Source organism: Cynara cardunculus, assembly GCF_001531365.2.
Source record: "Cynara cardunculus var. scolymus isolate 2C chromosome LG 3, CcrdV1, whole genome shotgun sequence".
In the NCBI taxonomy this organism is placed as follows: domain Eukaryota; kingdom Viridiplantae; phylum Streptophyta; class Magnoliopsida; order Asterales; family Asteraceae; genus Cynara; species Cynara cardunculus.
Genome location: NC_037530.1, coordinates 5882356 through 5905678, shown reverse-complemented (window position 1 = coordinate 5905678; position 23323 = coordinate 5882356). Strand labels below are relative to the sequence as shown.

The 23323-nt window shown below is 32.8% G+C and overlaps 2 protein-coding genes across 4 annotated transcripts; one reads left to right on the top strand and one right to left on the bottom strand.

Moving 5' to 3' along the window:
* The first annotated feature begins 10799 nt into the window (after positions 1-10799).
* LOC112509512 (neuroguidin) lies at positions 10800-16064 on the top strand. Its single transcript, XM_025114500.1, has 9 exons — positions 10800-10870; positions 11489-11561; positions 11694-11781; positions 12360-12539; positions 12713-12889; positions 13289-13462; positions 13545-13699; positions 13818-13947; positions 15907-16064. The coding sequence occupies exons 2-9, from the start codon at positions 11503-11505 to the stop codon at positions 15916-15918; spliced, it is 975 nt and encodes a 324-aa protein (XP_024970268.1). The 5' UTR covers positions 10800-10870; positions 11489-11502; the 3' UTR covers positions 15919-16064.
* A 1078-nt stretch (positions 16065-17142) lies between these two features.
* LOC112509383 (protein CLT2, chloroplastic) lies at positions 17143-23088 on the bottom strand. 3 transcript variants are annotated; one of them, XM_025114319.1, is made up of 12 exons: positions 22956-23088; positions 22283-22734; positions 20646-20791; positions 20278-20315; positions 19190-19305; positions 18709-18808; positions 18590-18625; positions 18456-18506; positions 18183-18306; positions 17975-18100; positions 17477-17675; positions 17143-17395 (listed from the first exon to the last, which is right to left on the bottom strand). In XM_025114319.1, the coding sequence occupies exons 2-11, from the start codon at positions 22702-22704 to the stop codon at positions 17518-17520; spliced, it is 1317 nt and encodes a 438-aa protein (XP_024970087.1). In that variant the 5' UTR covers positions 22705-22734; positions 22956-23088; the 3' UTR covers positions 17143-17395; positions 17477-17517. The 3 variants fall into 3 exon arrangements, with proteins under 3 accessions (XP_024970087.1, XP_024970088.1, XP_024970086.1); XM_025114320.1 differs by having other exon boundaries at positions 17143-17388; XM_025114318.1 differs by having other exon boundaries at positions 17380-17675.
* Positions 23089-23323: the final 235 nt, after the last annotated feature.

Here is a 23323-nt window from a genome sequence, read left to right as displayed (position 1 = left end):
ACATAACCAAATAGCAATAGTCAATAGAAGCATAAATTGATAAAAATATCCAACAAAAATATATAGCAATAGCAAGCACATGATCTTAACGTTGAATTGTTGAAGCACGAAAACAGTCAAGCATATAAAAATAGCAATAACCAATATCATTGGACCTTGTTAGAGATAAAAAAAAATTAGAGTGACAAAAAACAATAGCATACAATGAATAACCAATTAATTTTTTTTAATTTTATTCTCTAACGTAATTAGTTGATATATTTTTTGGCTCTTATTATCACCTAAATTCTTTTTGTCTCATATTATATGCTACAGTTTTTTTGGGTTTCTTTAATTTATTAAATTCTTTTAAACTACTAGGGAAAAATTTGGGCCTCTGATATTTTTGGGCCATGGGTGTGCGTCCGTGCGCCCTCCCCCAGGGACGGCCTTGTAAAGGTGTCAAGGAAGAGTTTTCTTAGGGTTCTTTTGTGTTCGTGTTGAGCATTTTTAGGAATGAAACTGTTGTTTTTTAGGGTTCTTTCTACTATTTTGATGATGATAATGTTTAAATCCAATTTGATGTTAATTGTTTCTCGATACCAATTTATAAACATATAATGTTAAATTCTATTTGTTAAAAAAAAACAATACATTTTCATCGGAACAAACAAATTTATGTATACTGACGTAGGTAAACAAAACTTATACATATGTTTGGGATTGCTTATTTGAAACAACTTATGTTTTTCTATAAAAGCACTTATCAACTTATTATAAGTTAGAAGAGTTTAACTTCTTCAAAAACTACTTATTACCAGGTTGACACCGGTATAAGTTGTTTATCTAAACACTCAAAAATGCTTATTATCGGTGTCACACCGAAATAAATCAATAAGTTGTTTTTGTAAGCAATCCCAAACACCCCTATAGAAAAAAGTTCAATTGCAAACTCCAGTTTCATTGTTAACGTGAAGATTGATCTCGGCTCTCCGTCTCTATTCAATCCAACGACTAACATTAATTAGAGTTTTTAATTAAAATTGCTAAGATGATCAGGGGTAAAAAAAGAAGTTAATTTTAATCGTATATCTACCTTATTTGACTTGTTAATTCATTTAAAAAAAATTTGCCCGCTTAAAGTTTAAAACAAAATTATCTTAATTACTATTATTTTAATCAAATAAATTACATTAAAAAAACGATAATTTCATGTTCTTCGATATCACTTTCTTCAATTACTAATATTTTCTTTGTTTTAACCATTTTACGTGAAATGCTATATATGTGTTATATTCATTATGAATATTTATGCATGTTCAAGTGTGTACAACAGCTCGATACTGTAAGTCCGTAACTCGATGTCACTTTCTTCAACGATGTACGACATCGTGTTCTTCATCACCGTAATCCAACACCCATCAAGACCGATTGAGAACTCATCGACACCGCGCGAAAACCTATCGAGAGAGATCGAAAACCCATCGAGATCGATCGAAAACCTATCGAGAGAGGTCGAGAATCCATTCCTTGACGTTGTATGTGTTTGTGTTTGTTAAACCATAATCTGCCACCTTTTGAAATTGAAATTTTCATATCTATAATATACCATTAATCGTTCTCGTTCTTAGTGAACTAGGGACGAAAAGCCCAAAACAAATCGGGATTTATTGGACCATACTAGATTAAACCAAATAAAGTCTGAAATAATCCAGCTCAGATAAATACCAATTCATATGTTTTGTTCTGTTAAACCCCCCCTTTTAACAGATCAAACCAAACAAACTTTTCCCAAACCGATTCATGTGCAACTTTAAGACCTACTCAACTAACAAGAAGTGTTCTATATTTGTTTTACACGGTAGTATGCTTTGATAAGGAGTGTTCTATCTTTGTATACGTGGTGTGCTTTTATTGCTTATTCTAGTTGAAACTTTTTGTTATTCGACCAATATAATTACCGTTTTTCAGTAAAAAGGTATATCGAAAACATTATGCTTCATTTGTCAACAACATTTGTACCCATCTTTCATCAAAACATTTACGTAGACCCACCAACGTATGAAAGCGGGATCTTTTGAGAAATGTATCATTAAAATTTAAAAGCAAAATTTATCTTAGAATACTTGGTTATTCGTATTAACACTCTTTTGTTGGTTGTATATTGTACTTTTAAAAAATACAAAAGCAGGGCCGTAATCAAATGAGAATAGTAAAAATGTTGAGAACTGTGAGAACTAATCTCAATCGTCCAAGGGTTTTAATCAATGGTTACTAAAAAGGGTGGCATATTTTGTAATATTAGTGAAAGGCATTCCTTCATCTCCATCAACATGTGCACCGCTAACATACCAACGACATCCCTTCTGAATCAAATCTCCGAAAGAAACCCAATACGCTACTGGCATTCCTTTGGTTGGTTATTTAAAGCTCGGAACGCTGACGATATCTTCAATGGCGGCTTATGATGACGACCACTAAAAACAACGTCGTTACCTCCACTGCCTTCTCGAAGGTGTTGAAATATTAACTAGAGTTAGATAGATGAAACCAACAAAGTTTTAATCTTTATAAACTAGTTTAAATATTTAATCCAAAAAGTAAAAAAAAATGTGAACGAAGATGGTAACTTTTGTGTTCAGAATCCACGACACCTCAAAACGTGCAATTTCTCACGGATTAAATCTATCATCCACGATAGATTCAATGAAAGAAAGAAGTGAAATTAAATACAATGCACGAAATTTGAAACCAACCTACTTAATCTGTCGATGAATCGTAATCTGCATGGTAAAACCTGTCCTCGCGCCACTTTCGCGAATCCCGCGCCCGCGTGTGTGTTGGGCCTTCCACTCAAGACCCTCACCATGAGTATACTTATTTGTTCAAAGCCCAATTGTAGAGGAAGCCTTATAAGCTTCTCTAATTTACCTTTTATCTACTAATGTGGGATGAAAGACAAATTTCCAACCCGCTAAAATTTTCAATAGAAGGTGCTTTGCCGGATGATGAATAAGGTAGCGGCGGTGGAAATTTTCGTAATCGATATTGATTCCGTCGAGATGGAAGGTTTCGACGATGGATTTGATGGAGGAGAAGACGTTTGAGATCCAGATCCGTACGAAACCCTCGTATATGTACGTAGTTGTCGCCATTATCTACTTCCTCGTCTTCAAACGAAAGAATATCAAGATCGCCATTGACTCTGTCCAGTTTCTGATCTTTCCGATCTCCAACGGCACCTTCCACTTCACCTTCTTACCTTCTTCCAGATTTCTTCCTATGGGGATTCATCGTTGTAAGTATCAAATTAAAATCGAAATCAAAATCAAAACACGTTCCTTAATTTGGATTATCTCAGAATTCATTATCGACTACAGAAGATCTATTAGTCAATTCCTTTTCAGATTGAATGTTGCAAAAAAGGGAAAGAAAGAATTAGTTTTGGAATTGCGGGATGAGAAATCTGATGTTGCTGAAAGGGAAATTCCATGAGTTTTACGCTTTTGCTATTTTAGAATATTTATGTTTGATTTCGTTAGATGAAAATAGATTACAGGTGAAATTCATGTTCGGATTTCATCAGGTGAAATAGCATATTTATGAAAATTGTGATTTATTTTATATGGTGAATCTGTATATTTCATCTGATGAATCTTGTTACCAAAATGACGATTATATTTTTTTAATTAAAATCATAAAATCAAAACCAAATTAAGGTTTAGATCAATCCTCACAGTTCTCAACATTTTTTATCCTCATAAGATTAAACTCCTGCATATAAATCTAAAGCAATATTAATTCAATATACAATGACAAACTTAAAGCAACATTGATGCAATATAAGTCTTATTCTCTTTTTTTTTTTTTTTTAATGTAATTTCTTTAATTCAAATTTTTTTATAATTTCATTTAGGTTTAATTACGAAGTAATTTATTTTTTGTTTAATAATATATTTTCAATAAATTAGAACTCAATAGTTATCCTAACTATATTTTAGATACATTTAAAATGAGAATTTTATCATGTATTAGGTTATATTTATCTATAGTTAGTTATACGAATTCTATATAGACCTTAATAAGTTGTAGTTATTAAATTTTAAGTAATATACATCAATAAACAATACTTTATGTATAAAAAATAGTTTTTAAAATTTTTTATCAAATATTTTATAATATAATACATATATCGGTTAATATATAATCACAAAATATAAACAATAATATTGAAACGAATGCAGTATTTATTAAACAAAATATATGTAGTGATAAGAGAGAGAGAGAGAATACGATTTTTTTTAATTAAATAAAGGATATCTACGTCTTTTTTATTCACATTGAATATATTTATCGGTTACTTAATATTATTATTTTTAATATATTTATATCTATACTATATTATAAAACATTTGACAAAAACTCTTAAAAATCAATTTTTATGCGTAAAATACTGTTTATTAATACATATTACTTAAAACTCAATATTACAAGTAGATTGTGTATAAGTACAACTTATTAAAGCTCCATATCTGAATTCGTGTAACTAACTGTGGATAAACATAATCAAATACAAGATAAACATCTTATTTTAAATATAAAAAATCTAAAATATAATTAGGATAATCATTAAGTTCTAACATGATACTTAATTATTATCTTTATAAAATGTTATATTATTAAATCAAAAATAAATTATTTCGTTATTAAACTTAAATTAAATTATAATAAAAAAATAAATTAAAGAAATTACAGAAAAAATGAAAACTTTTAAATAGTTGATTTGATATTAACATTGATATATTTTTTTAACTTTTATAATATTTTCAAATTTATATTTTATTCAAAAATAAAATCATTATTGCTTTCTTAAAAACACATAAAATCGTATTATAAAATCGACAAAGACAAATAACAAATTAGAACATTAAAATCGAGAAGTGTCTCGTTGCATTGCGTGGATACTCTTCTAGTTATATTATAAAGCATTTGACAAAAACTTTTAAAAATTATTTTTTGTACATTAAGTACTGTTTATTAATGTATATTACTTAAAATTCAAGATTACAAGTAAATTGTCCGTATGTACAATTTATTAAAGCTCCATCATTCATGTTTGAATTCGTGTAACTAACTGCATATAAACATAATCAAATACTGGATATGTATCTCATTTTAAATATAAAAAATCTAAAATATATTTAGGATAATCGTTAATTCTAACAAAATACTAAATATTATCTCTATATAAGAATTATATTATTAAACCAAAATTAAATGACTTCATTATTAAATCTAAATTAAATTATAATAAAAAATAGAATTAACGAAATTACACAAAAAACAAGAACTTTTAAATATTTAATTTGATACTAAAATCGATACATTTTTTTCAAAATTTTATGATACCTTCAAATTTATATTTTATTCAAAAAAAATATCGTTTTTTCAATACCATATAAATCGTATTATAACATGGACGGAGACAGAATAAAATGAAACATTAAAATCGAGATGCATCGCGCTGCATTATTCGAATACTCTTCTAGTATATCTAAATAAATAAGTAATTTCAATCAATACCCTTTATGATGTTTCAAAGAAATTGAACTGTAATTTAGTTGGTTTAATAAAATGTAATTGTTATTAGACAAGATACAAGTTAACGTATTAATGGCGGTTGTATGTATTAATTTGTAAGGTGGTGTTTGATTCATACAATGTTTTTTGAATAGAATGATATATGTTAATGAATTTGATTTTGAAGAAAACTGGAATGGAATATTATCAGGTTTGACTACCTGTTTGGTTGACAGACATTAGAATAAGATCTGTTAAGAAATTGGAATCTGTCTGTTTAATGAAATATTAGTAAATGACCAAAATGTCCTATTTTGAAAAATTTAAATTCTTTAAAACCAAAAACACTTTAATAAGATAATTATTTAATGTATAAAACAATAAAAAATACACAACCCAAATATGACCATAAACCAATCGACGTCATTAAATCGATATTAAAATTGTCTGAAAATACTAATTCTTTATCATGTAAAATGGCTAATTCGGTGGTGATTCAGATAGGCAGTGGTCGATCGTGATTCAGATCGGTGGTGGTCCACGGTGTATAAGATCGATGGTGGTCCGTGGTGGTTTAGATTGGTGGTGGTCAATGGTGGTTCAGATCGGTGGTGGTCTGCGGTGGTTCAGATGGCGGTGATCAGAGGTGGTTCATGTCGGCGGTGGTTCATATAGGCGATGATCGGTGATGGCCGACGGTGATTCAAATCGGTGGTAGTCGCCGGTAGTCAGTGGTGATTCAGATTGATGGTGGTCCACAATAGTTCAAATGGCAATAATCGATATTGGTTCAAATCGGTGGTGGTTCAGATCGATCGTAGTTTAGATCGATGGTGGTTCAGATAGGTGGTGACTGGTAGTGGTTCAAATCGGTGGTAGTCGGTGGTGATTCAAATGACAATGGTCGGCGGTGGTTCAGATAGCAGTGGTCGACGGTGATTCAAATCGAAAGTGGTCGGAGGTGGTCGACGATGGTCATATTGGGTTGTATGAGATTAGAGTATTTCGGATTAAGGGCATAGTTGATATTATGAAAATAGAGAATTTCATTCCATCAAAATACCATGTAGTTGCTAAGGAAAGTTAAATTCATATATTTGTCGAATTTATAGGATTTTGAGGATTCCTTTCGTGAAAAAGAATGAATCAAACGAGGAAATGAAATTTGGTCAATGGAATTCAACATTCCAATTCCGTCAAATTCCTTCAAAATCTATGAACCAAACACCCATGACAGTACAATAAGTCATTGACAAAACCCCCATGATGATGTGTTTTTTTTTTCTATCTTAAGGCAATCATAAACCATAAAGCAAAAGACTTTTTTTGCTTTTTCTTTATGTCCTTATCTACGGAGCAATAAAAAGAAAACCCTTTTAAAATGATGTACATGACAAGATGATATAAAACTTACAAGAACCTGTTACAACATGGCATGAATAGTGGTGCGGGAAGGCAGTGGATCCCAGCTGAATCGTCGATTGCTCAAACCAACACTGTTTGTTCGCATGAACCTTAACAACTTTTGAGAGCATGCACTGATAACGCGTTATTATATAAATGAAATAGAACAATAATAAACTGAGAAAATAAATATGTAATTCTCATTAATTATGAACATTTTAAACAGAGATGTGTCACAAGTAGATAACAATGAGATATCTTAACTTTAATCTATCTTTGATATATTCTATCTCTATCTATAGCATCGTATATCCTTTAGACAATGAAACACTTATCTTACAACACTTCCAAATTTTTTTTAAATAATCTATTTATTGTCCCTCCCGATTATTCATATCTTACCCAGGTTATGGTTTCAATATTGGATTCATGGAACATGAGAACGTTCTGAACCCAGCTCACGTACCCAAATTCTACTTGAGCATCCAAATCTGGGTCAATCCAAGCAAAAACTCCTTAATCAAGTTTCCAGTATGAACCAAACAAAACTTCATCTGAGTTTGAATCCTCCGCAAGATTCGTCCACTCTTTGAAAAAACCATTTCAGTTTTTTGTCACTCATATTAAATTGTATGGAAATTAAATATTTTATAGTAACATATTTTTAAACAACCTTTTATTAAGATAAATATTATATTTGTAGGAAAATGTAATACTTATTATTTTTATTATTCAAAAAATACATATTTTTTTAAAATATTAGCGATATAAAATATTCTTTATAAATCTTATTAATACTATTATATTAATAAATAATTTAATTTTTTTTAATTAATTTAATATATTTATTTAATAGGGTTAAATGCATAAAACATTAACTTTTTTTATTATAGCATTTTTTTTTTCATTTTTACTTATTACAACAATGTACTTTTAAATTATTTTTTATTAGGACGCCATACTTTGAAAAATCTATTCATTATAGCAATGAGTAACATGTTATCTTTTAAACCAGTTAACCGCTTCTTTTTATTGCTTTTTTGGCTTAAATGAGATGATGTAGATGACACATTATTTTAATGACATGACTAAAATAAAATAAAAAACTGTTTTAAATTATTGTTAATGGTATTTACTTTTTCATTTTTACGATCTAAAAAAACATATTAATTTTTTTTAATTTATTGATTGCCTCTACAAGGCAAATCTGATTTTTCTTATTAAATTGCATGCAAATTAAAGTAAAATATTTCTTAAATAAATATGACATATTTTTTTTTCGAGTTAACTATTTTGTTTTTAAAAAGAAAGGTAGCATTCTTATTTTATTTTGTTCAAAATAAATATATCTTTTAAAGGTTTTCTCTAATTTTTTTAAACAAGTAGAACAATATATTCTTTAAAAGATAAATATTTTTTGGTAATAAACGTACGAATTTTTATTATCTTTTTAAAGAAATACATATATTTTCTAAACGTGTGTGAGATGAATTATGTATACTAGTTTTCTTAATTAATATATTAGTAAATATTTAGAATTTTTTTTAATTCATTTAATATATTTATTAATAATATATAACATCAAATTGTTTTATAGTATAATGTTGTAATAAGAAATATCAGTTCAACAAATGTTACACATGAGCGTTCCATGTGGAAAATGACATGACAAAAACCTGGTAACTTCTGTCATGTCATTTTTTTTAATTCAAATAAAAAAATTACCTGTTGCTATAATCTTGATTTTGGGAGATTAAATTTTTAATTAAAATTTAGGATTATAAATGAATACTAAATCCAGGTAAATATGTTTTGATTAAATGTATACTGTTTAGATAATAAAATATTAAAAGTAAAAATGCAATGATGTAATAGGAACTGTTGATTCTATAATAAATTAATTTTAAAAATATAATGTTATAATAAAAAATTGTCACGTCAGCGATATAGTACATGTGGACAGCCTACGTAAACAATGAGGTGACATAAAAACATGATATAAAAAAACAAGTTAAAATCAAAAATGTTACCCAGTACTATAACAGGTAAAATTTTCAAAAACACAACACTTTAATTAAAAAATAATTTTAAAGTACATTGTTGTAATAAGGACTGAAAATACAATGTTATAATAAGAAAATTTATGAAAGTATGTTGCTATTTTATACATTTTGTCTTATTAAATAGATTTATTGTTTATTAAGTGTTTTGAGTAAATAAATTAAGTTGGAAATATAAATAGTTTGATAAAATTGTTTTTTATTTTGTATAATCTAATATTAATTTTTTTTTTTTTGAAGTACATGATATTTATCTACGGTAAATGGAACAAATAAACTCACACATCTTTCTCATCTTTGGTGAGGTTTGAACCCTTGACCTCCTAGGAGGCCAATGACTCACATACCACTAAGCCAAAAACTCTTTATTGATTTCTTTGAAAGTGAGACTTGAACTTTAATAAGTTAAGATGTCATCCATCAAATTTGGATTTTGTTTTAAAAATGGGATCTCATCACTAACACCGTTAAAAATCTCTGTTAAAGACATAAGTAAAATTGTCTAACCATGTATATATATTACATTACTACCCTCATTGATATATTTTTATTTTATTATAATTTAAAGAATTAGTTAAAAAGGTTAGAGGCTTATAATTGTTCTCGTATTTTCGCAAATCACATGGTTCTTGTTTGAATCATTCCCTATATATGTATATGTATGTATGTATGTATGTATGTATGTATGTATGTATGTATGTATGTATGTATATATATGTTAAATATTATAGTTAATTACATAGTTGGTCCCTATAATTTTATGGTTTTTACAAATAAGTAAAACAAAAATAAATTACAAAAAGAGCTGAAAACATGGTTGAACGATTTTACCCTTGACTCTAACGGAGATTTTTAATAGTGTTAGTGATGAGGTCCCATTTTTAAAGCAAAATCCGAACCTGAGGGATGACATATTGATTTATTGAAGTTCAAATCCTTTTTTTTTTTTTAAATCCCTAAACCGTAAGGACCAAAAGTGAAGTTTACTCTTATTTAAATTATAAGATTGAAAACCCTAACCCCAGTTCTCATATTTGCCAAGCCAAGCAGAGAAGCCGCAACAACAAATGATTTTTAAATAGCAACACAGAGTAGTAGTGATCAACAAGTAGCAGCGAACAAGACATGTGTAATTTTGTAGAAGTTTAGTCTCTGAATGGTACAGACATGCCCTAAAAGTTGAGCATATTAAGAGATACATGGACTGATTCAGAGGCTATAACAAGAAAAACCCGAATCAGAGTTAGCTCTAAATCGCATCATTTAGATGCAAACAAAGCTAAGCCCCGTTTGTTGATCAGTTTTATATGTTGCCCTACAAGTCCATCTGACGTCTCTCGCTTCACCTTCACAATTGAACTGACTCTCTCTTCTAGATGAAAAAGTCTCCCACCTTAACCACAAGGGTGGTGCCTGATTGGTTTGAGCTTGACTCCATATGTCAAAAGTACCAGGAGGTCCCAGGTTCAAATCCGATGAGAAATAAAAATCCCCTTGTGGTCACGGAGGTCCAAATGCGATGACTCCGGGCTATCTGCAAAGCAGGTGATCGCCCTGGGATTAGTCGGCTCACATAACGGGTTGAATATTCAGGTTAATAAAAAAAACATTTGATTACTTACGGAATTGAATTGAATTCCAAAAATTCGGTCATGTGAAGGATTTAACTGGAAGAAATAATGGAATTAAAATTCATTTCATCTCAAATTATATAAATGACAAAAATACCCTCTCCTTGGTTTGTTTTGGCCCTAGCCGCGCTCCATTCTTTCTCCCAATCGCTTCCTATCGAACTTCCATCTTCTTTCTCGACCGAACTGCTTCCATCTTCTTCTCGATCAACACAGGTTTGAACACTGCTTCTCTCTGCTTTCATCTGCTTCGATTTCTGTTAATCGATTTCCATGAATGAACAACCCTGTTGATTTCTACTGTTACGAACACTGCTTTCACCCTGTTAATCGATTTCCATGAATCGAACACTGCTTTCATCCTGTTACGATTTCTGTTAATCGATTTCCATGAATCGAACACTGCTTTAGTACACTGGAAGACTCGAGTTCTGTTTACTGCTTTCGTACACTGGAACACTGCTTACTGCTTACATTCCATGTTCTGCTTATTGAACTGCTTATTGGGTTTTCATAAGTCAGACTTTCACATTGCCTATGCCTAGGATTCGTAAAGAAAGAAATTCTTTTGTTTCCTCCTCTTTTGTGTAATTGAATGTGGTGTTTGGACTATAATTTTGGTTTTTTTATATAAAAGAATACACCTTGGTCAAACATATTGCTATATGAATGCAAACTTGATAAGAATTCATGGATTTTTGTAGCAATGTTACAAGAAGGTTTTATGTTTTTATTAGTTGCTACCAAGTTAAATGCATTATTATCTTTTTGTCTTGCGGAATAGAGGGACCTTGATGCATGCTAATGTTTTTAAAGCTCGTAAAATAATTGCAGCTTTAAGAGTTTGAATGTCTGAAGAGGGGATGGAAGAGACAAACTTGTCTGGCTCTAGTGACAAAATAGAAAGGTGCTTTTTTATGGAATATAGTTGCTTCCCTTTGTTTTTATTTTTGTGATTGTTGCCGGACATGTACATGCCGTGCAGTCCTTATCGGAGATCAAAAATGCGATTTTTATTATGAACTTGTCTTGCTGCCAGAGAAGCTCCGCAACTAGTTACAGTATTGAAAGATATAAAGGGTGGGCTTGATGATCTGAGAGCTAAAGTTCAAGTTTTAACTTCAAAGGTTCGAATCCCTCAGGCTTTTATGTACATTGCATTTAAAAAATGATGATATTGTACTTTGTGGAGAGCATCTTTTCGAACATTTATCTTTTCTTACATTAGGTGGAGGTTAGAACCTCTTCTGCCCTTGTTGAAATGGTTCGTCTTTTTATCACTCATGACCAATCTGGTTGTTATGACGATGAAATATTGCTACCATAGTACCGTCAAAGGTGTTACTCTAAAATAGTTAACGCCTATGTGTTGCCAGTTTCTCGAATTTTTAGTTGTTAACTCATTTAGAGTTGTTTGGCCAATATGCCAATACTTTTTTCTCCTGCAATAAATATTGATTTGTTGCAAAGAAACTTGTTCAACTACTGTCACAAGTAGGATATTTGTCAATTTCTATTTCTTTTTGAAGGTTTAGATATACATGTTTGTGATTGACTCCCACTTTATAACGAGAATGTAGAATTAACATTCCCTTTTGTGTAGGAAACAAATGACAGGAGTATATTTCTTTCCAATTTTCTGCAATCTGTTTTTAACACACCCATGTCTCAATTTCTAACACTAATGAAATGGCATTACCATCAGGTAAAGTTGGGTCTTTATCCAACAGCAGATGGGATCAGCTATCTTGAGGCCAAACATTTGCTTCTTTTGAATTACTGCCAGTCGCTTGTATATTATTTGCTTCGCAAGGCGAAAGGACTTCCAATTCAGGGACACCCTCTTGTTCACAGTCTTTTAGAAACAAGATTGTTTTTGGAGAAGGTCATCCTCCTCCTCCCCTTCTTTGTTTATACATTTTCTTTCTTAATAATCTAACTCGTAATTTAAACATCCTGTATGAGTTGTATAAATTGGATCCACTCTGTTTGCTAGCTATGTGAGAATATCATATTTGTTAATTGTTCCTAATAACTAATTAACTATACAATGTGCAGATACGCCCAATTGATAAGAAGTTGCAATACCAAATTCAGAAACTAACAAGATTAACTGGGAACTCAATGGAGGATGCGGTTTCAGATGACAAGAAACCAGATGCAACTCGTGAAGCAGATGATTCATTGAAGCTTCGTCCAAACCCTGACATGCTTATGAACAAAGTTACTCCGGATGTGAGTTATTTTTATCTAAATATTACCCATGACTCCAGGGTTATAACATGTGTTGTTTTCACGCCCTTTTACCATGGAGTCTAAGAGGCCGTTTACTAAATACTTACTGCCTCTTACCGGGTAACTAAACACTTAATTGCCTTTTGCTGGGTAAGAGACACCTACCTGTTCAGAGATGATGGTCTTTACGAACAATCTTATCGTGCCTTTTTCTAACTGAGAATGGTACCGGGTAAGCGTCGACACAGTTTATGCTGGTAAATGGCCCCTAAGAGGGAAAACGGTTATTTCATGTTAGTACACTTCATTTTTGTTCTTGCACATCTACAGCTGGTTGTACTTTGTTTGATATTATCTTGAAAGTATAGTATGTCTCAAGTTTTATGATCTGAATTATAGGATGGTGATGGCAAGTATCGACCCCCAAAGATTGCGCCAGCATCAATGGACGAAAGTAAGAGCTCAAGACAGGAGAGAAATGTGTCAAGAAAAGAGAAACAAGCCTTCCGGCAAGCTCTACAGAGCGAATATGCTAGAGATTTAATGAATGATCTTGAGGGAAGGCCTGAGGAGGTTAGATTGCCCTTATTGTATTTGCTATTTTCAGTTGTTTTGTTGTATGGTATATTATAGTTTGGTTGGTGATATTGAACAGGTAAGGGAGGTTGTTGGAACCGAAGACAGAGATGTGACGAGATATAAGGCAAAGATGGAAGAGCGTGCAAGGAGGGAAGAGGAGCTTTTCACACGTGCTCCTCTTACAAGTATGGAAAAGAAGAAGCTGAAACATATGCGAAAGTCAAGAAATGGGTGAGCCTACCTATTCAATACACATTTGACAATTTCTATTCAAGAGCTTGCTCTTTTTTGGAGAGTAATCTAATGGGGGATAAAATATTTGTATGAATGAATTTTAATATGGTACCAGGCTGCTTGGTCTAGCTGATAGTTTCTATGATGATATTAAATCCTTACCTCTAGAGGAGGGTGTTGGTGGGCAAACGGCGTCTTTTATGGAGGATTCAAACGCTGGAGAAAGGAAGTTCAAGAAACACAAGGTATGCAATTCATATTTCTTCATTAGAAGCTTGTTTTAATTTTTACTTTTAGAAACAAGTTCCTATTGACTCCTTTTTAGAGTGCACTGTGGATTTTGTTTTATTATCATTCAGCATGTGTTTTGAAACTATGAAAAAGTATCATTAAGACCCATACATTCAAGATAGGATCATTGGTATCTGTTATCTTAAAGGAGAATTTATGTATAAAAAAGTGCGGGTCCAAGACATAAAACCACAAAACATGAAGGTGGATGACTTGCTTTTCCAAGTCTATGTGGTCTTGGTCAAGAGCATGCCCAAGTCCTGACTTGTTGGTGAAGTAGATGGCTATGGTAACTAAACCACAATCTAACCGTCTTCATTGCATCTTGTTGTTGTGGTCTTTCTTTCTTTCTGCCCGGTTGTTATGCAATAAATAACGGTATGAATGCCTTTGTAGAAGTGATGTCTGTTTTTTTTGTGCATTCTTTAGTGTATAGACAAACTCAACAGTGGTTGCCAAGTGAGGATACTGAAAATCTTAGTAACCAGGTGGAGTAAATAGACACAAAATATACCATGTGAGAAGGAAGTGTATTATTTGTTATCCAATATTTGTGCAAAATAATAGTAATAATCATTTGCTCAATTCAAGCATATGGCCTTTTTTGGTTGGGGATGTTACCAAGGATCTTTACTCCCTATCACAAAAAAACAACACCACATATGGATCAAAACCTCAAACAACATAAACAACTTGACCTTGCCCCAGAGGAGGTTATGTTAACACTTAGGGGCTGTTTGGCAGTTGCTGAATGATTTAGTGCAGAATAGTTTAGAGGTCAGAATGGTTAAGAGGGTCAGAATGGTTAAGTGCAGAATAAAACAAGGTTGTTTGGTAATTGTTCTCTGAATAACAACAAATTACCATTTTAACCCTTAACAAATTTCAGAATTTTCCCCAAATTTGGCTACTCAATAGTTATCACTTTAAGATCAGCTTCTTGGCCCCTCTCTCTCTCTGTCTCTCTATTTCGATGATGACCACCAGTTCTTGGCCTCTCTCTGTCTCTCTATTTCGATGATGACCACCAGTTCTTGGCCTCTCTCTCTCTCTAGTTATTGGCCTCTCTCTCTCTCTCTATTTCGATTTTATTTTTGGGTTCTGTGATTTGATTTAGGGTTTCACTCTTGGATTTGGTTTATGTTCATAAACTGGATGAGACGCTACCGATTTCATTGATGGGATTATACGGAGTGAGAGAAGGAGATGAAGGATTGTCGCCGTCGGAGAAGCAGAGGCGGGCCTAGTCGCCGTCGGGATTTGAAGACCGGCGACGTGGGGAGGGGCTGGGATGTGAAGACCGGCGACGTGGGGAGGAGCTGTGACCTGTGAGCGATGTGTGATGTTGGGAGAGAGSGCAAATATGGAAAAGGAGGAGTCTGAATGGTTTAGTGACCCATTAGATGCAAAATGGTTAAGAGGGAAAATGTAACCATTCAGAGCTTTTTTTTTTTTGCCAAACAGCCTTGACCTCTTACCGATTAAGAGATTGGCTCTTAATGTAACCATTAAGAGCCAAACAAACAGCCCCTTAGGGGGTGTTTGGCAATTGCTGAATGGTTTGGTGCAGAATGATTAAAAGGTTCTCATGATATAGTGCAAAATGAAATATAATTGTTTGGTAATTTTGTACAATGAAATTAGGACTCTTAATGGTTAAGGGAGATCTAGGATACAAAATCTTTCAATGAGTTTTAGAACCATTAAGAGACAGACTTTTTTTTGCCAAACAAGATTCACCTCTTAACGATTCAGAGGTTGCCTCTTAATGGAACTATTAAGAGGTAAACAAACAACCCCTTATTAATCTTCATTCTTTTTTATGTATTTCTTGCATCATGATTTTGTAAATAGGTTTTACATACAAAAGTAATGATGATGTTTCATTTTATAATTGTTGTTGGTGTTAACAGAGAAGGCATTAGAGATCTCAACTCAGAAGCTACAAACAAAGCAGCATGAGACATGGAATGCTTATTATCAAATGGATCTTATATATAAATCTTTATTAGGTCTTGTTTGTCTTTTCCAATTCTTAAACTATATGCTTATCTCTACAGATTCTTTTCTCAAAGACAGGTTTATCCCAGTCATATCATATGCTTATTTTGAAGCTTTTTATGCCTTTTTACGTCCGCAGTCGAAAATACTTGCAATTTGTCAGTATTTCAACTCACGAGAGTAGTTGTCATGGCCGTCTCTTAGCATGTTAAATGTGAGATTTTGAACAGGCCTCCGGAAATTTTGGGTCCCAAATTTACATGTGTTTAGGGTCTTTTATCGAACTGTCTAAAACTATAGCCGAAGTTATTTAGGTTCAAATCATTAATGGTTTTGGTTTAGTCCAATTTTGTTCTTAACATATATTTTTTGTTATCTTATTTATGCAATGTGATCAAAAGTTTTGGATATAACAGGGCCTCCAAAAAGATTGGAACGTTCACTTGGTGGTGTTCAATCCCATGATCCAGAATCTCTATTCGAATAGTTGTGAAAATAATTGTGCTTCTGTTTGTTTCAAGATTACAAATTCATGATTCAAGTTAAAATAACAATTCACATTTTATACATGTTTGAAATTCAAAACTACATTGCTTTATAAGAAACCAATGCAACACGTTTCAATTCAGAAAACTCACCAGATGTTGTTAGCGTTGTTTGTTTTTTCATAAAAAAAACTCTTATCAGCCATTTATGTTTGATTCGTTAAGAGATAAAGTCATTAAGACTGTTTGTCTTTTTCAAATTTTCAAAGGCATTTATGTCTTATTTTTCTCTTATTTGGTAAAAAGTAAACCAATCTCTTGTTGTTCTTCAAATCCCAACGATGGTGTTTGTCAATCGATTAATCTTACCAAATCAATCTTCACCTCTCTCAATTAATGTATTTTAATAGAATGTAAATATGTTAAACACTGTTAATGACATTTACGTTTAAATGAATGTTAACTATATAATTTAGATGTAGATTTCGTAATGATGATGAATAAATATATGAAAATATATAAATTTATCTATAGATTCAACATTATAATTTTTAATGTTTAAAACAAACAATTTAAACAAATTCAGACGTTTACAAAAAACAAACAGTCTTATTGATTCAGATTTTAGACTTCAGCACCACGCGCTTATAAATCAGAAATGAAATAAGACTTCAAACTTCAGCACCTCTTAAAAAACAAACGCCACCTTAGTATTGTGTGCTCTACTTTTTGACGTCGTTACCTTATATTTGGTATTCTTTGCTCTATTTATTGGGTAAAAAAGTCATGTCAACATACATCTTACCCCACCTCGAGATGGGATATACCGGGCTAGTTTCTTCTTGGTTCAAATGCATCCCTCAATCGGTGTTTTATCATAGTTAACAGAGGAACATATATGGCCAGAACCTGCAACCTTCATAAGAAGCTACTAATGACAATTTGATTCCAAATATGTATATCATATGAATCCGTACGACAATAAAAGAAAGTTTACCCATCGGAAGAAAGAACGACATTGTGAAACAAAAGAGAAGCTCATGTGAAATTGGAGTCCTGGTTGCTTTGTTGAGGTACGTTGTATAAAATGAGACCCGACACAAGGATCATACTCCCGAATATGAAGTAAGGGCTCAAAGTTACACCTCCAGGGAGGTATGGCAATGGAAGGGAGAGGATATAAATGGTGGTTGGCACTGAAATATAACCAAAACAATCTCATTAATAACCATATGAATATATTGAAATTTTTTTTTGATTAACCTGGATATTCAACCCGCTATGCGAGCCGACTAAACCCAGGGCGAATACCTGCTTTGCAGATAGCCCGGAGTCACGACATTTGAACCTCCGTGGCCACAAGGGGATTTTTATTCCTCCTTGGATTTGAACTTGGGACCTCCTGGTACTTTTGACTGGAGCCAAACTCAAACCAATCAGGCACCACCCTTGTGATTTATATATTGAAATTTATACAGCTAATGAGAGAGAGAACCTGATAGCACAACGGCTAGCGAAGAAACTACAGCAGAAGAAATTTTGACTAGGTTGAGGATCGATATGTTGAAGGCAATGTTGTTGACTATGTAAAGTAACGGTAAGAGTGGTGATCCGTCACAACCTGAACCACCCATAACATCATCCGTATTTGAACATTTCCTGGCATCCTCTATACTTAATTAATAGGTCGAATGGATTATTACCTGATGAACTGGCCCCGACATTCAGAAAGCAACCAGCACCACTCTTTATGTATGAAGGAAGCTCATCAAGTGGTATTCCTTTCAGATTTGATAACAGAGGTAGAAACAGAAGCACGAAAAGTGCCTATCACTCCAAATATAACCCATCATCAGCTAAAATCATTGCATATGCCATCAACAACGGTAAGTTTGCATAGAAAAACCAAGTACAATCACACGACATCGTTAGTTAAGCAACAAATGACACATAACTGAAACGTATTTAACAAGTACCTGGAACCCGGAACCAAAGGAATTAACAACAAATATGTCGAGCAATTTCCCCTGTACAAATCAGATTACATGTGAAATACATACATAACAAGCAAACAAGGTCTTTCTTTATATACAAGAGCAAGAGATCATACCTTCAGACGGGTAGCAGCATCAATAAAAATATATTCCTATTCACTCGGACAACAATCTAAAAGTTAGTTACTCTTCTCATATGCATTGCCTGAAATACGAGAATTGTTCCGTGTATTACCTTGATAATACTTGCACCAGCCTGGAATGCACTTGATACTACCATCATTGTTGGCCACATCAACCCAATTCCTGATAGCATTTGACCACTTTCTGATCCACTGTTGTCAACAACATAAAAACAAAATCTTATATTTGTCAAACCATATGCACACACCTGTAAGCACAATTTTTTTTTTTTAAAGTCAAGATGGATAAATAAGGGCATGCTACATGATGCATCAATTTGAGTTGAAGAGGCTCACCATGCCCAAAAAAGTAATTTGGGCCATATCATATGTAATACAGTAGAAATATGCGATCAAGCCCTGGGATCAGTGAAACCCGAAGTGTTGATACCAGGGTATACACAAAAGAAGAAGAGAAATATTCTATCAAAGAAAGTTTGATGCTTCAATTCCACTCTTTTTGATTCACTTCCTAACTTCTGAACATATATATATACACCAAAAAGAAGTTGGTTATAAAAAAAATTATGATACCTTGCAATAGCTGTAACCACTCCAGCAGCCACAAATAGACATCCCGCAATTTTATTCCATGAGTACCTTCTTCCGAGAAGTAGAGCAGAAAAACCCAGCTGCCACAACAAAAACGACTGCAGCAAAAGGGTTTATAGGAATTAGGAAGTGATATACGATACAATCAGTAGCCGCGATGCACACCTAGAGGTTCTCCTTCTTTCACATGCTTTAAACTTGCAACATGCCCACATATGTGTGTGTGCATATGTAAATAAATGTGCATATTATACATTTAAATAAATTCATACAGGATATACACCACAGATTAGGCAGTAAAATAACCAATATTTTCTCATGTGATGAGCCAAGACTCGGACTAAGGCAGGTACAACGCCTTCATACCTCAATAGGTGTCCAAATTTGACTTATAAGATATCAAATAGACTATTTCCAGTTTCAAACCGATATGGGTTAGTTTTGTTTCTCAACAACTAAACTTTACAAAACACGCTGTGTTCGTAGAAAAAGGAAAAAAAAATAAGGGTTGACAAATTAAAATACATAATAATTTTGAATGGAAGCACTGGGGGTTAGGGTTAGCCTTTAAGTCATAATATATAAACACAAAAACTTCTTACCATAATTGACTTCTGCAAAGATTCAGACAGTTATCTAGTGTAATATACATTGAATATCCCTTTATATGAATAAGAGCTGACAGGGAGTCATGATTGTTTGCACTTGTTATCCCTTATCACGCATGTAAATGATAACATAAATATAACATAACTTGGGAAGTATTTGAAAGCTGCCTTATAGGACTGTACCATACTGCCATATGCTGTTATAACTTGCAAGATATTCACTAATAAGATGGATGCTTCAACCATCAAAATGACATAATCAGAAGTAGTGAAACCATTTGATAGAGTACTCTGTACAACAGCCTGTCCACCTCCTCATTTGACGAGAATATCACTATAACCCATGATTTTTTTTTTTATCATAATAAGCCCCAGGTTAGGCGGCTACTGCATCTTTTGCATGGAACATGGATACTTAGTTAATAGCCTTGGAAGATTTCTGCACAAATCGCGCGACAGTACCTGATTCAATATTGGTATAGCTGGTCCAGGGAGCATCGCTGTAAAAGATGCATAACATTCGGTTAGGCAAAAAAAGCTCAATTTATCCTGACTGGATCCCTGTATCCTTTTTGCTAATTAAAACAATTTAACTTGCTTTTGCTTTCTCAGGTAGAATTCAGCAGCATACATGCTGAATTAAGTTATAGAAAGGAACATCTTGATTGGAATTAAGTCAGCCATGCACAAAAAGAAGAATTCTTGACTTGAAATAAGATACTAACTACCAAAGCAAAAAAGATGAGAACAACGAATCTCCAAAGTACACCAAAATTCTGACATATCCCGAACATGATACTCATAAAAGAAATGCAAATAGTGCAAAATACCTGCAGCATACATCCCAGTAACAACTCCTAGGGCTTCTAGCATACCAATTATCGCAAAGCGCCGCTTTGGAAGGGTCATCATCTCATCAGTTACAATTCCAGCACGATGTCTTATATACAGTATAGAAAAATAAATCACCACATACCTGCATTACAGAACAGAGAACATTTTCAAGGAAATTGATTGATAATGTTAGAATGGATCATCAATAATATACTTTGCTATTAAAGGGAACAATCTATAATCACATCAAATCCCTAAATGGAGAAAGCATGAACATGTCACATTTGGTATTATGCATTATAACTTGAAATTAGAAACCACTGCTCCCACCATCACAAATTAAATGTCAGTGTGTCACAACTGACATTTGGAGATTGTGTAAGTGTGAATACGTCGTCCTTTTACAGAGAAAAAAAGAACATTAACAATGATTGCTTTTATTTAATACAAGCGATAGATAGCAATATCTATTCATCAATCCATGGGTATTAAGTCTAAATGTCAAAATAACTTAAGTATTCATTAATGATCACATCCATCGAAATGCATAACTTCCAGATAAAGTAACTACTTGCTAAACTCCAAATTACGCATCAGAGGCTTCATGCTAAGTTCAAAAAAGTTGAATAACCTCGGTAGCACTATAAGGGGATCAAAGATTTTCTAACCGACAGGAAATAAAATTCAGGTGTCAAGATGGTGTGGTCGAGCTATAATATAGTTGACATAGCCATAACATACAATCATCAATAGATAGAAGAAAACTACTTACCAAGTGAACTGTTTCAATTGTGAGTGTAATGTTACATGCTGAAAAGTACCGTGTTCAATAAAAGCATGCAATATCTATCTATAAAATTGGATCAATCTGAATTTGACCATACTGCCCTAAATACGTGCAAGTTCACACTATTGTACAACTTCAACAATCTTCCAAGCAAAATTAACAAGCTTACACAATAAAAGTATAGCCATATGCTTAGTGGTATGCTTCAGACATTAAAAGCTTTCATATAGTAATTGATAAACAGAGTTGTAAGCCTAGCAATTCTCAAGATTTCCGTAGCTTAAAAGCTCACTTTGTACACCAAGATCTTTTGATTCCTTTTTCAGAGGTCATGAGATCTCATAATTTCATCAGCAAAAATGGGTCCTAAGTAACCTGGTTAGATAAAAGGTATAACAATCTTAAAACGCTCATGCTTTTCTTCATCAGCAAAAATCGGTTTTTGACCCAAGTAACCTGGTTAAATACTCATCATTTTCACAGAATACAGAATCCCTAATATCTTTTCATAACAATTAGATATTAGTTTCTTTCTTTTCTACACAAGCACACAAGAGCACCCCAAGGGAAACAATTCCCAAATCAGGAGCAATACTTCACCCCAAAAAAGAAAAAAAAATCAGGACTCAGGAGCAATCCAGGAATTTTAATCTCATGCAGTGAAAGTTGCACATTTCACTTGGAGTTTCTGAAAAGGGGTTAGCCATTAACAGGAACTAAGATTGTAATAATTAAATATTAGCGGAGCCTGTGGATGTCAAAGTCACAATACATAGATTCCCCATGACGTCAATTGATCTTTATACTTACAATAATATTCGATCCAAAGGAAAGAAGATAAATTACCCAAAAGTGTTGACTTGAGCCATGAAGAAGGGATATTCCTTCATAGGCACTAGAGCAAGCTTATAGAGCACCCGATTGCCAACAGCTAACACTAATGTAACAGCAGACCAAAAAATAATTCTACCATTTGAATTCGAAGGAGCTTGTGATTGTGAAGTCTTGATCGAAGATCGGACGACAAATTTAGGATCCGAACGATGTCGAATTCGATCGATCCTCCTGTAATTGATACCGAATCCATGTGCATTGTCAGCGATGGAACATGAGCGCATTTGGGCAGAAATATGGGTAAATGATAATAATGAGGGCTTTCTAGGGCTTGGGAGAAGAGTATTTGGGAGGTGAATTTTTGAGCCATTGTTGAGGTTAAGAGTGAGATTAGAGTTGACGAATTGGTGAGAAGCGAGACACGCAAAAGCCATTGATTTTGAGAACAATCGAAGAAGATTCACCTGTTGTGTTGTTTACAAGACAAAAAATCAATTTCTTACTAGAATCATATCATAGTGTAAGAACAAAACAGGAAATTATGAACCAAGAAATTAAGAACCACACTTTTTTGGAGAATCATAGTAAGAACAAAACAGTAAGAACATCATAGTAAGAACAAATGGAACAGATTCACATCAGAAATCACAGATTCATAATAAAAACAAATGGAACAGATTCACACCAGAAATATTAAAGTTTTAAGTGTTCAACAACTTGCTGAGCTTGAAGTAGAAGAGTGTTGTTAATCGACCAAGGAGACCGAGCACTGATTGATCTCCTCGATACATGAGTCATGAAGTAGAAGTCGTTTGGTGCTGATTGCTGAGTGGTTGACGAGAAATCATGCAATTTTAACGACGTTGAAAATTCAATGGTTTTGTTAGATGAGATTTTATCGATTATATAATTTACGCTTGGTTTTTATATATTAAATCAATTTAAATAAATAAAAGTAATGGTTTTAATCACAGTTTATCAGTGAAAAAAATTATATGACTGATTAAAAATCCAATATATTTAAATCAATTCAACCTAATATAAATATTTATT

Coding starts and splice junctions, on each gene's coding strand:
- LOC112509512 (XM_025114500.1), top strand. CDS start 11,503: ATGTCTGAAGAGGGGATGGAAGAGACAAACTTGTCTGGCTCTAGTGAC. Junction 12,890..13,288: donor TGAACAAAGTTACTCCGGAT/GTGAGTTATTTT, acceptor TCTGAATTATAG/GATGGTGATGGCAAGTATCG. Junction 13,463..13,544: donor TTGAGGGAAGGCCTGAGGAG/GTTAGATTGCCC, acceptor GATATTGAACAG/GTAAGGGAGGTTGTTGGAAC.
- LOC112509383 (XM_025114319.1), bottom strand. CDS start 22,704: ATGGCTTTTGCGTGTCTCGCTTCTCACCAATTCGTCAACTCTAATCTC. Junction 20,792..22,282: donor GCTCAAGTCAACACTTTTGG/GTAATTTATCTT, acceptor TCTGTAATGCAG/GTATGTGGTGATTTATTTTT. Junction 18,507..18,589: donor ATGCTGCTACCCGTCTGAAG/GTATGATCTCTT, acceptor TGATTTGTACAG/GGGAAATTGCTCGACATATT.